Here is a 12,276-nt window from a genome sequence, read left to right as displayed (position 1 = left end):
TTTTGAGGTTTTAACAAAATAAAAAATCTCATTAAAAAGGCATAGCAAAAACCAAGACTTCAGTTTCAACAGATTATCTTAAAAAATGGGTTAGCAAAAATTGAAAAGGTGAGGAAGTTATAGTAAACATAGGCTCAAACTTCTGTCATGAGAGACTCATGAAATGGTTAACAGATTCGCAAAACTGGAGACCATAGAACAGAAGTTTAAAAGGGAACTTGGCCAAGAAAAAGGGGAGGGAGGTGCTGGTGAGAGGAGGAGACAGGTACAAAGCAGAGGTGGTCTACTCATGCTCTGTCCGCAGGGAAAAGGGGGAAAGGGGAGGAAGAAGCAGTGAATGAGAAGATTATTGCCTCACATCAGAGCTGTAGAGTCCAGAGGGCTCCTGGGATGATGTTAACATCACTCACAACTGTGTGGCACATACATGTGTGAGAGACTGGGGTTAATGTGTAATAGAGTGTGTGAGTCACTTGAATCTGGTGATGTTGTGAGTGCTTACACACATATGCAAGCTTTTGCACAGACACTCCCTTCACAAAAGACACGTACACACACTGGCATGCAGGGACCCAAAGTGACTGGGCATACTGGTGAGCCTCATTCTGGGACTCAAACAGGTGCTGTAATTACGCACACGTGTGTACACACAAACACACACACACACACACACACACACACGTACACACAAGCACACACACGCACACACACAATCAATCCAAGATTAATTTGATTAACACCAGCTTTCTGGCCAACGGGATGAAACAACAAACCGAGGGAAAACACATGTCACAAGAGAAAAGATGGACGCCAACACGCTGGATCAAGTAACAGGTCAGAGGGGAAAGCAGATTACCGGGAATGATGAAAAGTACCAAATGAAAACATCTCAGAAACTCTGCTTTTTCTGCGAATACAGGATTAAAAGTAGCCAAATGGAGAGATTTAGCACAGTCATCTGGAAAAAAATAGCAAGTGCAAAAGGGCGGATTACCAGTTACAGGAATGATCATTGTCGTTCCACGGCTGGAACACAACAAAACGCCTTTCCATCTGGGACTTTCTTATTTTCAGTTTTTGTCATTGTAATTGTGACCTTTCTGGCAACAGTGAATGCTGTAGCTTTAACCACGGGGTAACAGTGGTTGCATTTAAGCTTTTGGGATAATATTTGAATACGTGAGTGTTTGCAGCCAAGACAAAGCATCGGTTTGTACAGCAGAGAGAGTGTGAGCTCAACACTGATTGATTTAGATGCCGTCAGTTGGTGTGATTGAGTTGTCTGCCAGGAGTTTAGTTTGTGCTTGCCCGTCAGATTGAATAGGAATGGGTGTGTTTGTGTGTAGGTGCATATAGAAGTTCATTTGTGGTGTATAAACCTAACCCCCCGGTGCCCCTGAGCCATTTCACCCCAGCCATCATCAAACATAATTCTAATTGACCCCCACTTATTCCAAATGTCCCCTCACCCCGACAATTTCAGCTCCAATTTCTCCTCCCTGAGCAATCCATCTCTCTCCCACAGCGTGACCTACTGGGCAGGCCTCAAGTTACCTCCTCTGTCTCTGTCATACACCATTATTTCTCGTCTCACCACCTGAAATATGAACACCCCTATGTCTCCCTGACAGCCACGCAAACCCCCATGTGATATCTCTTGATTTAGGATCTGCTGCAAACTCCCACTCCACACAAAGGTTAGAACTCTGTCAGATGGGGAGGATATTGCAACTGATATTTCAACACATTGTGCTGTGAGTCAGACCTGTAAAACCAACACAAAAAAATATATAAATCTTGACAGGGAAAAATCCTCCCCTATGAGGTTTCAGGCCCTTGAATGGAGACGAAACAGAACCAATATAACACAAATTCACTGACTTTAACAGTGTAATTAAACTAAGTGCTGCACTGCTAAATTATTGTTGCACTAAGGCAATAAATAAACTTAGAAGACAATGCAGAAAAGACAAATATGTGTGCATAAAGAGTAAAATAAGATGCATCTCAGTAGTATCCAAAGGTCATACTCAATCATGTCCTGAAATGTAGAAGAAGAAAAACAATCTTGCATTTCTCTGTCCATGAAACATTCGCCTTTAAAAAGGAGCTATCTCCTGAAAAGTATGTGCTGTTAGCTCACTGTCAGTTCACAAAGATAAATAGATGACATTGCCTGCTGTAACTAAACCCGCTGCATACACAGATATTGTGAAACATTGTGATTAAATCTGAACAGGTTCGACAAAGTATTACAGGTAAACAGACAGATAATAACAGGTTCGAGCCCAGAAATGGAGGGAGGGAGGGAGGGAGGGAGGAAGAGAGAGATAGACTCCCAACTGTCTTGTATTATCATGACAACAGCGGCCAGTTGCTTCCATCACACATTCATCACAACAAGCTCGCTGAATATGCATGAGTTGCAAGTATTCAAACGCATGGGAGTATGGATCATAATGTTCTAATCTGCACTGAGAATTAGGTTAAAACTTCTTGTTTATTTAAGTTGCCAAACAATTTAGTCTTATGCATTGATAAATAAAGGAGTGAGTACAAAGGTGGGTTCAAGAGCACTAAATTAACACGGGAAAACACGAATTAATTGAGATACTTACTTTGGGTTCGTGCTGTTCCAGTAGACGCTGTGTCGCTCCGCTGAAGCCAACCAGGCGCAGACGCTCATAACGCAGCCCACAATCCAAACCAAATCCATGGTGGAGAGGAGTGGAGGCGTGCAGAGAGGAAACAACTCACGTAGGTTGAGAAAAAAACACACCAAAAAGTTCACCGAGAAGAACTCGTCCGCGTAAATGGAGACTGCACGCTTAAAAACACTTTACGCATGCAGTAGGTAACAAGAAAAAAGCAAATAGATTAGAACATGAATAAAAACCGTACAGAGGTAAGCGCAACTCGACAAATCCGTAGTGAATGAAAGCTCAAAACGCGAGGTGGCTAGTTTTGTGAAACGCACACAGCCGCGAGCCCCGCCTCTTCTACCCGAGGCGACCAATCGAAGGGCTGTCCGAGAGACGCGAGCTCCGCAGGTTTCTCTTTATACTGTATGTATGTTTACGTGTTGTACACATTATTATGAGCCCAGCATGTACAATATGTGGAAATTGCCCTACAACATAACATTTAGAAATATTTCTCTGGATTTTTCTGGACAATTGAATGTGTGCTTACAGTTACTGTATCATATTTCATGGTGTTTTTTAATATAATAAAATGTCAATGTGCAGATTTTATAGTATACCTACAATTCTTAAGTACACTTTACTTTTAAGGACTCCTCAAGGATTATACCAGCTCTAGAAAGGTAATCAGATCATGTTCTGAGATAGCCACAGGTACAGTGCTGCTCAGAAGTTCATAAACCCCTACTGAAGTTGACTAAAAAGAGGAATAAAAAATCATCTTTTTAGAAACACATTTGAATGCCTTCATTAAGAAGATTAGGAAAAGGCAAACCTTTAAGGACACCTTTTTTTTATTTGTGAACGAATAATGTATTGTGAATAAATAAATGTTCCTTAAAATAGAGGGGGCAGAAGTATAGACACCCCTGTGTTAAATTCCCATAGAGGCAGGCAGAGTTTTATTTTTAAAGGCCAGTTATTTCATGGATCCAGGATACTATGCATCCTAATAAAGTTCCCTTGGCCTTAGGAATTAAAATAGCCCCATATAATCACATACACTTCATCATACCTAGAGATTGGCATGGGGTACTTTTCCATAAACTCATCTCTTAAAGCAAATCAGACCAGCTATTAGGCTAACTGAAATAAAACCATGCATATCTCTAGGTATGGTGAAGGGTATGTGATGATGTGGGCCTATTTTAATTCCAAAGACCATGGGAACTTTATCAGGATGCATACTATCCTGATCAACGAAATAACTTGCTATTAAAAAAAAAAAATCTTCCTGCCTCTATGGGAATTTAACATAGGGGTGTGTGTACTTATGCCCCCTCTATTTTAAGGAAGAATATTTATTTATTCATGATACATAATTCATTCACAAAGAAAAATGCTGTCCTTAAATGTTGTTTTTTTTCTATTTTTTAATTAAGTCATTAATATGTATATATAATATATAAGCCTTGTGTGCTTCCTGGCACGGAGAGAAATGATGATGATGATTAATATCAATTTCCAAAATATGTTTTTTTTATTCCTCCTTTTAGTCAACTATAGCATGGGTTCATAAACTTGTGAGCACCACTGTATAAACCAAATTAAGTCATTGCCTTTATTATGTTGCATATAAACAAGTGTTGTAAAAAAGGAAATCATTCATCATTTCTTTATATGATATATTTTTTATGTTAATGGAATGTAAAGTAAACATCTATATTGCATTTATGAACCATAAATTCTCTCCTACATGAGAGACAAAAACATGAACACTGGAAATTACAAAACGCCACAAAATGCAGTTTAAAAACTGACTGTAGAGTTTTTTAAGCAACGTTGAAGTAAATGATTTTATTGTATTTGTTGCCATGCTATCGCATTTCCTTGTGCAGTTGTTCCAGTTATTCATTCCAATGTCGAAAGCATTTAAAGTGTTTTTCTCCTGAGCTCTTATCCATCACTGAAGTGCACCACCCTTGCTTGAGTACTATATCTGGTGTGTTTGCACAGTTATTTATTTTTATCTATCTTATCTGCAGGTTTCTGACTCTTTTTCACTATGTGTTCATTTGTATTATCACCATGGAAGTAAAATCCCACTTAACTTTGAATATGATGGCATTTTGAGCCTTTGAAATCATTTATAAAATGTCAAATGTACATAATCAAGACTGTACCTTCAACTGGGAGCATTTAACCTCCATCTTGTTAGATACATTGCAAATCCCGATTCTCATTTTCTGTTCTATTGACAAGGATAATCTGGACTGCAAACTGCTTGTTCAGCCTAGTGAGCCATATTGCCAGAGGGGGGTTTCAAGCCTGCTTCTGCTTGACATGGCACTTTATTTGCTATGCCTGCTTTGCAGCAGAACAGCTTAAAAGGAATCAAAAAAAAGAAAAGAAAAGTAAGTACAAAAGGGGAAACCATTCTGGATACTGTAATACATACAAACAGCCAAATAGTTTGGAGAATTGACTCCATTTTACAACAAAGGTAATATTTAGGGATGTGGTCAGATAAACTATGCATGGATTTGGCCCATATTTAAGAAAGCAGTGAAGTAATGCAAAGAGTGTCGAATACACGCCAGATGTAACCCGATTGTGGCACTAAATCTGAAAGGTCTCTCATTGCATAGAAAAAAGAATGAAATAAATCAGGTATTCTTACAATATATGAGTCTCTGTGCAGCCCTGAGACGGACCCTTTAAGATTTGATGTTTTTGCTTCAGGTGATCTCATCTAGACTGGGCTGGCCACTGGAGACAGTACATGAGATGTTAGAAGGTTGCGGCTGTCACAGAATGCCCAACGTTTTCGCAAGATGATGATTAAAGTGTCAGGTAGACTGCTGATTGCAAATAAACAGTTTATCTGACAGTTTAATTGTCACAGTGCAATTACATCCCACTCATCTGGTGCTCCAACCAGATTGAGCAACTACTAATATCTATTTACATCTCCTGTCCGACTCTGCTCTGTGTTGTCTTCCTCGTCTTTGAATAATCCTATTCATGAGACACCCACACAAATTTGTTAAGCATTTTACATAATGCCTTTATTTTCAGTATTTACATTATGCAGCAAAAAATTCAAGTGGAGTTCTCTCTGTACATTACAGGCCATATGTTCCATGTTCACTGGTTCTGATAATTCAAAGTTTAGGCAAAATTTCAGTCCAAACTGACAAACCATTTCAGATCTAACAGTAAAAATGCAGAAAGGCAATGGTAATTGTGTGCTATTCATTGTCAAGCAGGTCGTCCTTAATAATATGTTTTGTATTCATGAAGAGCACTCATCCCAGTGGATCAATTTTTTAGAGTCCAATTGTTTTTTCCGGCTCGGTGGGAAGATAAAAGGGTTAGAGAGACTGCCAACATAATTGTCATTTGCATTCCAATCGAAAATTGTTGTGGAAAAGCTTTCGCCACGCCACAGATATTTATGTCAAAACTCTATCAGGAGCCAAATGAGTAGACCTTTAATTTCAAACCTGAAATACTGAATGAGTAAATAAAAAGATGAAGTGGAACGAAAGGCTGCAGCTCAGCCCTGATATATGTATTTTTTACGGCAGACAGACACACACAAACACACACGCATGGATCTCTGCAGGCTTGCACGTTCACATAGACACAAACGCAGGCGCGCATACACACATAAACACACCCCTATCCACCTCAAATCCTGACAGAATTTGCACTCAGCCTGTTCTGCGGCATGAAAATAAGATATAGGAAAATGATAGGGAAAACTTTTTCATGTAGGCATGGGAACTTGACTATCCATAATTTGTTTTTGTCGACCATTTCAACCAGAGTAATTAGATGATGTCATAGAGTTGCCCTTTCTGTGATCCTGAAAAGAGGAATCAAAACACAATAACTTTTTTCACTCCAAAATCTCTGAAAATAATGAATGAATTAAGAATATGTGCCTCTGAATGGGAACCACCTACACGTGGGAAAGTTCTTATAACCTGCTGCATGATTCAAAGAGTTTTAATATGTTATCAAACAGTAATGTGCAGTGATTTGCCTTTTTGTCTTCTTTTTGCCACATTCTTCCTTCCTGCTCTATAGCATGGCCATTAAAGGAGAGAGAAGTGTTTGGTGGTGCCTTCGCTGTGAATAAGAATGTTAGCTTTAATGAGAGACTATCATCATCTTCCAATCCCCAAACAACACTCCACAATCTATCTAAATAAGAGAACTGTGTTGTCGTAAACTGTGCAACAGCCCAGCAGTGCTCGGTCCAGTCAGTGTGTGTCAAATCAGCCTCCTTTGGTTTGAGTCCTCCATTGTTAGTCAATGCAGCTCCTCTGCAGGAGTTGTTCCTAAACCTATGAGCTCTTTCTTTGCAAACAATGGAAGTAAAGTGTTTCTTGTAATTAGCATTACACTGGTCTGCCTCCCCTTATGAAATAGAGATGCAGTAAAGGTAGCTTAACCATCCTACTAATAGTTTACCTGTGAAAAACAAGTTTGTTCATGGTCATGTTTTTGTCTGTTCTGGCACGATTGTTGATTTTCCTTTGACTTTCCCGAGGCAATAGAAGCAAAGTTAATGATTAGGTGGACCAATTTTAAACCAAAACAAAGGTAATAAGTAACCCTAGCGTTACAGCAGAGAGATAAAGTGGTAAGTGCCAGTTAATTAGCTGAAGTTAATTATCAGAGGTAAACAAAGAGGTGGTTGATTATGCGTAGCCGTATCTAATGATCAGTGTGTCAGCTGAGAGATTGGAGTTCAGGAAAGACTATCCATCTGACATCGTAGCGAGTGGCCTTGCTGACAGCCAGGCAGTCGCTGTGCATTTAGGAAGGCACGCACGCACGCATGCACGCTCGCACGCACGCACGCACGCACACACACACACACACTCAGACGCACCCACACACACAGACGCACAAAAATGCACGCCTGCATACCCACCGTACAAGCCAAACTGAGAGACAAAGAGCAGCTGAGAAGGAGGCGGATGAGGAGGAGGAGGATTGAGGAGAAATGCAAACACAATGTTAGATAACAAGAGTGTAAGACTAAGAATGAAAGAAAAAGTAAGGAGGCGTGTGAGATGAGGAGAGTGACGAGCTTAAAAAAGATGCAGTTAAGACGGACAATATGCAAAGTAAAAAGATGCAGGAGGAATGGAGCAAAGGGGGGGATATACCATGAAGCAACATTAAATATGATATCACCTACAAATGATGCAGGAAAACCTTTGTTCCAGTAATTAGCAAACATGTTACCTTCACTGACCTGTAATTATGGCTCCCTCCCTCAGGCATATAAAAATTTTAGAGGTGCAATGCATCATTTCCCTCAGACTGTCAAAAACGAGTAAGTGGTGTCTGAAATATTGCAGGTGACTCACAGACAAACAAATGAACAATGCAGTGCCTTCTGTTGGGAAATGCAGAGTCATTTGGAAAAGCTGGATAGCAGCACCAAATGGAGGCCTCATCCATCCTGTTCATCATCCATCCAGTCATCCAGCTTTGAGCAGTGCGAAAACATCAACGATTCTACATGTGAGACAGAAATTGACAGAAAGTGTATTAACGAGGAGGAGATGAGGAGGAAGGTTTAAAATAAAGGTAAAAAGAGATTAAGTGTGTAAACATAAATATATCTGAGGCGAAAGTAAGTGCAGAGGAGAAGCGGAAACAGGGACGGATGCCAAATGAATAGGAGGGGGCCGGTGTGGACAGTGAGAAAGATAGAAATAGACAGGGAACTAAAAAGAAGAGGGAGAGAGGAGAGGCGCAAGATTTAATAAGATGTTCAGATGAGGAATAACTTACAAATACAAAGACAGGGAGGCAGGATGCGAGAGTGAGGCTGGAAAGATGGAACAAGACAATGAAGAGGAATTGAGGAGACATATGAGTGTGATTTAAAAAAGCAGAAATAGATTATTACTGTTTTTACAGCAGAACATTTTGAGCAGAGGAGAGATAGTCTATGAAAAATAGCAAAGATGAGAAAGACAGTGTTTGAAAGCATAAAAGAAATTGTTTTCAAGGAAAGAAAATTGAAGAAGACAGTGAGAAACAGAGATTTATTGAAATAAACATTTGGAGTGGGGGGAGAGATTTAGAGGGAGAGGAGTAGAAGTTAAGGTAGGGAGGCTTTGAGAGATGCTCACAAGAGTTTTGATTTAAAAAAACAAAAGCTGAAAAAATTTGAGGCAGAAAGAAATTTGTAACTAAGTGGTGTGAGAAAGGGAGGGGTGTCGGGGGCTTGCATCGAAGTGGGCAGGTGGAAGAGAGAGAGAGAGAAAAACAGAAATTGAATAGTGGAATGTAAAAGTACTTTTTAGAGAGATACAGACAGATGGAGAGAGAAAGAGAGGGAGAGATTGACACTCAAATGTAAATAGGGAGAGGAGGGTAGGCTGGATTAAATAGCCGCACACTGGTGGATTCCTCAAAAGCCCCTTCAATATGTATGAGGGCAGTTCCATGGACTCCGGGCAGCCACAAACAAGCGACAGAAGAGAAAGGAGAGAAGAGCAGCTACGCAGGTTGTGTTGAAAAGAAAAGAGCTCTTCTCCTGTCAGCAGACTTTACAGTGTGTCCAGGGAGTCTGAGTCCAGAGAAAGGGGACCACCCAGAGGCTCTGTTTACCATCCCCTGCTATTTCTTGACACAACACAACAGCCCGGCAGTGTATAGGAGGCTCAGCGTGAATAACCTGCCCAGCTAAATTACGACATGCCAAAGTCCAATTACGTCATTACAGCAAATACAAGACTGTGAAGTGAAAGTGGAAACCAAAATCACATCGCTTGGTAAACAACCCAGCCCCACATTGTACTTATACAATGGGGTTTTAAACAGAAAGCTCTAACAATCTCACAGGGGCCACCTGAGCACCTTTCTCCAGAGAGAAAAGGCAGGAGTGAAGCTGAATAGCAATGGCAAGGTTCGCAGAGCCTTGTTTTATTTGGAAGAAGCTGTAGGCGCACCTGATCCCAGAGAGGAGTCAACATAACCAGATTTGAGAGAGCACAGCATGTACCCACGCTGTCAATTCCAAGGAAGCATAAGCCATCCACGTTTGCTCATTACCCCCTGAAATATGTTGAATTGAAAGTGACATGCACTGCTTTCCCCCAAAGAGCAGCGATCTGTCCAAAGTGCCCAGACCTTCTCAGCAGTGATAGGCCCTGGGGAGCCTTGAGAGAGAGAAAGAGAGAGAGAGAGAGAGAGAGAGAGAGAGAGAGAGACGAGACATGGGCAGTTGGCATGCCCAGAATAGTGCCGTAGTGACTGTCACACTGACACCAACAGCAAGTGACACCATGGCTAACAAGAGGTTATACTTTACATACACGTTCGTTATACGGCTACAGTGGCATTGCCGCTGATTCCTGCTGACAGATGGGAAGTAGTATTCATGCAACTTTCTGAGGTTTCCTTTTTCAACTCGTTTTGCTGATAGTGTGAAAGCGGGGGGGAAAAATCATGTTTTGATAGAGCGTTGTATAATTGAAGATGGTTTGCAGAAACATAGCAATAGATGGTGTGAAAAAATATGCAGTGACAAGGTCTGGATGTATACACACTGAGAGACAGTGTGGTAAATAGAGAGACAGTGTGGTAAATAGATGGCTCGGGGCTTTTCAGCTGAAACAAGATAGTGTGAATAAAAAAGCTGCTGCTGGAGGAGCCCAGAGATAGTGGTAAATCCAACTGACACAAACGGTGAGCCTGTGTGCATGCTGAATATGTGTTTACATAAGAGTGTTTATGAATGAGCAAAGGGTGTGCATATGTGGTCTAGGGCTCCAAAGGGAGGAACTGTCTCTGTTGCTGTGTCCCTATATGCCGTGCTAAAAAATCTGCTTAATAGCAATTACTCCACCCTCCATTGAAACAGGCACATGCTACTACTTATTACTTGAGGAAACAAGTGAAAGACTTTTACAGCTTCTGACCTCGCTTCCTTTTTTCCATATGAACAGCTGTCCCTCTGCCACGGCACACTCCGCTAGTCAAACCTCTCTCTTTCTTAAGAAAATACAGAATAAGAATAGAGGAAATGAATTTTATTGCCCCGTTTTAACTCCCTCTGCTTATTCACACACTTACCCTCAGCGACTTCTGCTTTCCCATTACTTAAAGAGAGGAAGGGAAAATGAATTTTACAGCCTTTGGTCCTATCTGTCTCCTCAGAGCCCCCCCCCCCCCCCCCCCCCCCCCCCCCCCCCCCCCCGCCTTCCATCTAAAGTCGCACACTCCACCATTCTCCCTCTTTCTCATTACTTAACACAAAGATTGGAAATGAATTTTACTGCCCATGCCCTTTCTTCTCTTTTCAGCATCACCCTGTAGTTACTCATCCACATTGCTCTTATTGTCTTTCTCCTTTGCAACCTTAAAGAAGGAGAAAATCAATTTTACAGCACCCTCTCCCTCACAAAGTGGCACACTTCAGATTTTTCTTGTTTCTTCCCTTTCTACTTGTTCAAAAAAGAGGGTCCAAAATCAATTTCTTTGCCTCTGCTTCCATTTTACAGCCCCGGGCCTTCTCCAAAGGATCGGCACACTTTACCCTTCTGCTTTTGGAGCACTGCCCTCTCTCTAAAAGCCTCACAATGCATTAGCATACAGGTGGTATCTTTTGTCTCCTTCTGAGGCACACTTCTGCTCTGTATATTGTTAATGTGTCCACTTTGAACGCCCGCCAATGGAGGCATTGTGAACGGGCCGAGGGTATTAAAAGGTCACTTAAGATAACTGGCCCTTCTGTTGCCACACCTCCTTCGACACCTCGCATAGATAAGGTGAAGCCATTAGTCTGGAGCTGAGCTGCCCTTTCCCTGCAGCCCACTTCTATGTAAGCCCATTCAACAGTATGGGCAGTGTGCTGGGTTACTGAGTTTATCTGAGTTTCCGATCTTGTTAATACAGGTTTGAGCTTAAAATGTGAGCACTCATGTTTGACCTTCCACTGAATTTATTTTTCACAAATAAACATTATTGTGATTGTAGGTATTATTTTCATTTGCTACACTCACAGAGCACATTTTCTACCAGGCAGGTCACAGAGAGCACTGGCTTCAAAACACATCTTTTGATTCCTCTCCTCCCCCAAGACGTGCACTGTTACCGCAACCTTTTTTACATGACTACACACATATCTGCTGCCCAGATGCTACCCAGCCCCCCATCCTCCCTGCCTCCACCATGCCTCCCTCCTGCAGCTGCCTTGCTCCACTTGTGGCTGCTGCTCCAGCACCCTATTCATTAACAGCTTCTTAATGCTCCCAGATGGGATGAGTGTAATTTATGGTGGCCTCAGTGTGTTTACGTTTGTGTGTATGTGAGATTGTGTGTATGAGTAAGTGTGTTTTTCCATAAAATCTATGCATAGCAGGCCCAGTTGTTTATATGTGCAACTGTTCAGAACCAATGGAAAAAGCGTTATCTTAATTAAACTGCACCTACAATTGTTCAGATCCATTTTCCACACAACATTTGCATTCGCTTAAGGGTAAACTGTGATCACATGCAAATATGCTTGTGCTGATTTCCCTTTTCGTCCTTTGTTTGACTTGAGCAGAAGCACGTATCGCTGGAGGGCAGAGTAAGGACAGCAATTAAGGCACAT

The 12,276-nt window shown here is 41.4% G+C and overlaps 1 protein-coding gene across 2 annotated transcripts in view; it reads right to left on the bottom strand.

Annotated features, from left to right (window-relative positions):
• Positions 1–2,943, bottom strand: part of efna1a (ephrin-A1a) — a 12,016-nt gene extending 9,073 nt beyond the window's left edge. The window contains exon 1 of one of the 2 annotated variants that reach the window (XM_032535547.1): positions 2,619–2,943. In XM_032535547.1, the coding sequence (XP_032391438.1) occupies positions 2,619–2,716 (98 nt within the window). In that variant the 5' untranslated portion in view covers positions 2,717–2,943. The remainder of the gene's footprint in view (positions 1–2,618) is intronic. The other variant, XM_032535546.1, reaches the window with a different exon arrangement.
• Between the last annotated feature and the right edge of the window lie 9,333 nt (positions 2,944–12,276).

Source organism: Etheostoma spectabile, chromosome 14 (genome assembly GCF_008692095.1).
Source record: "Etheostoma spectabile isolate EspeVRDwgs_2016 chromosome 14, UIUC_Espe_1.0, whole genome shotgun sequence".
Lineage (NCBI taxonomy): Eukaryota > Metazoa > Chordata > Actinopteri > Perciformes > Percidae > Etheostoma > Etheostoma spectabile.
The sequence above is the reverse complement of the archived record's forward strand: the minus strand, read 5'-3'. Positions and strand labels throughout refer to the sequence as shown.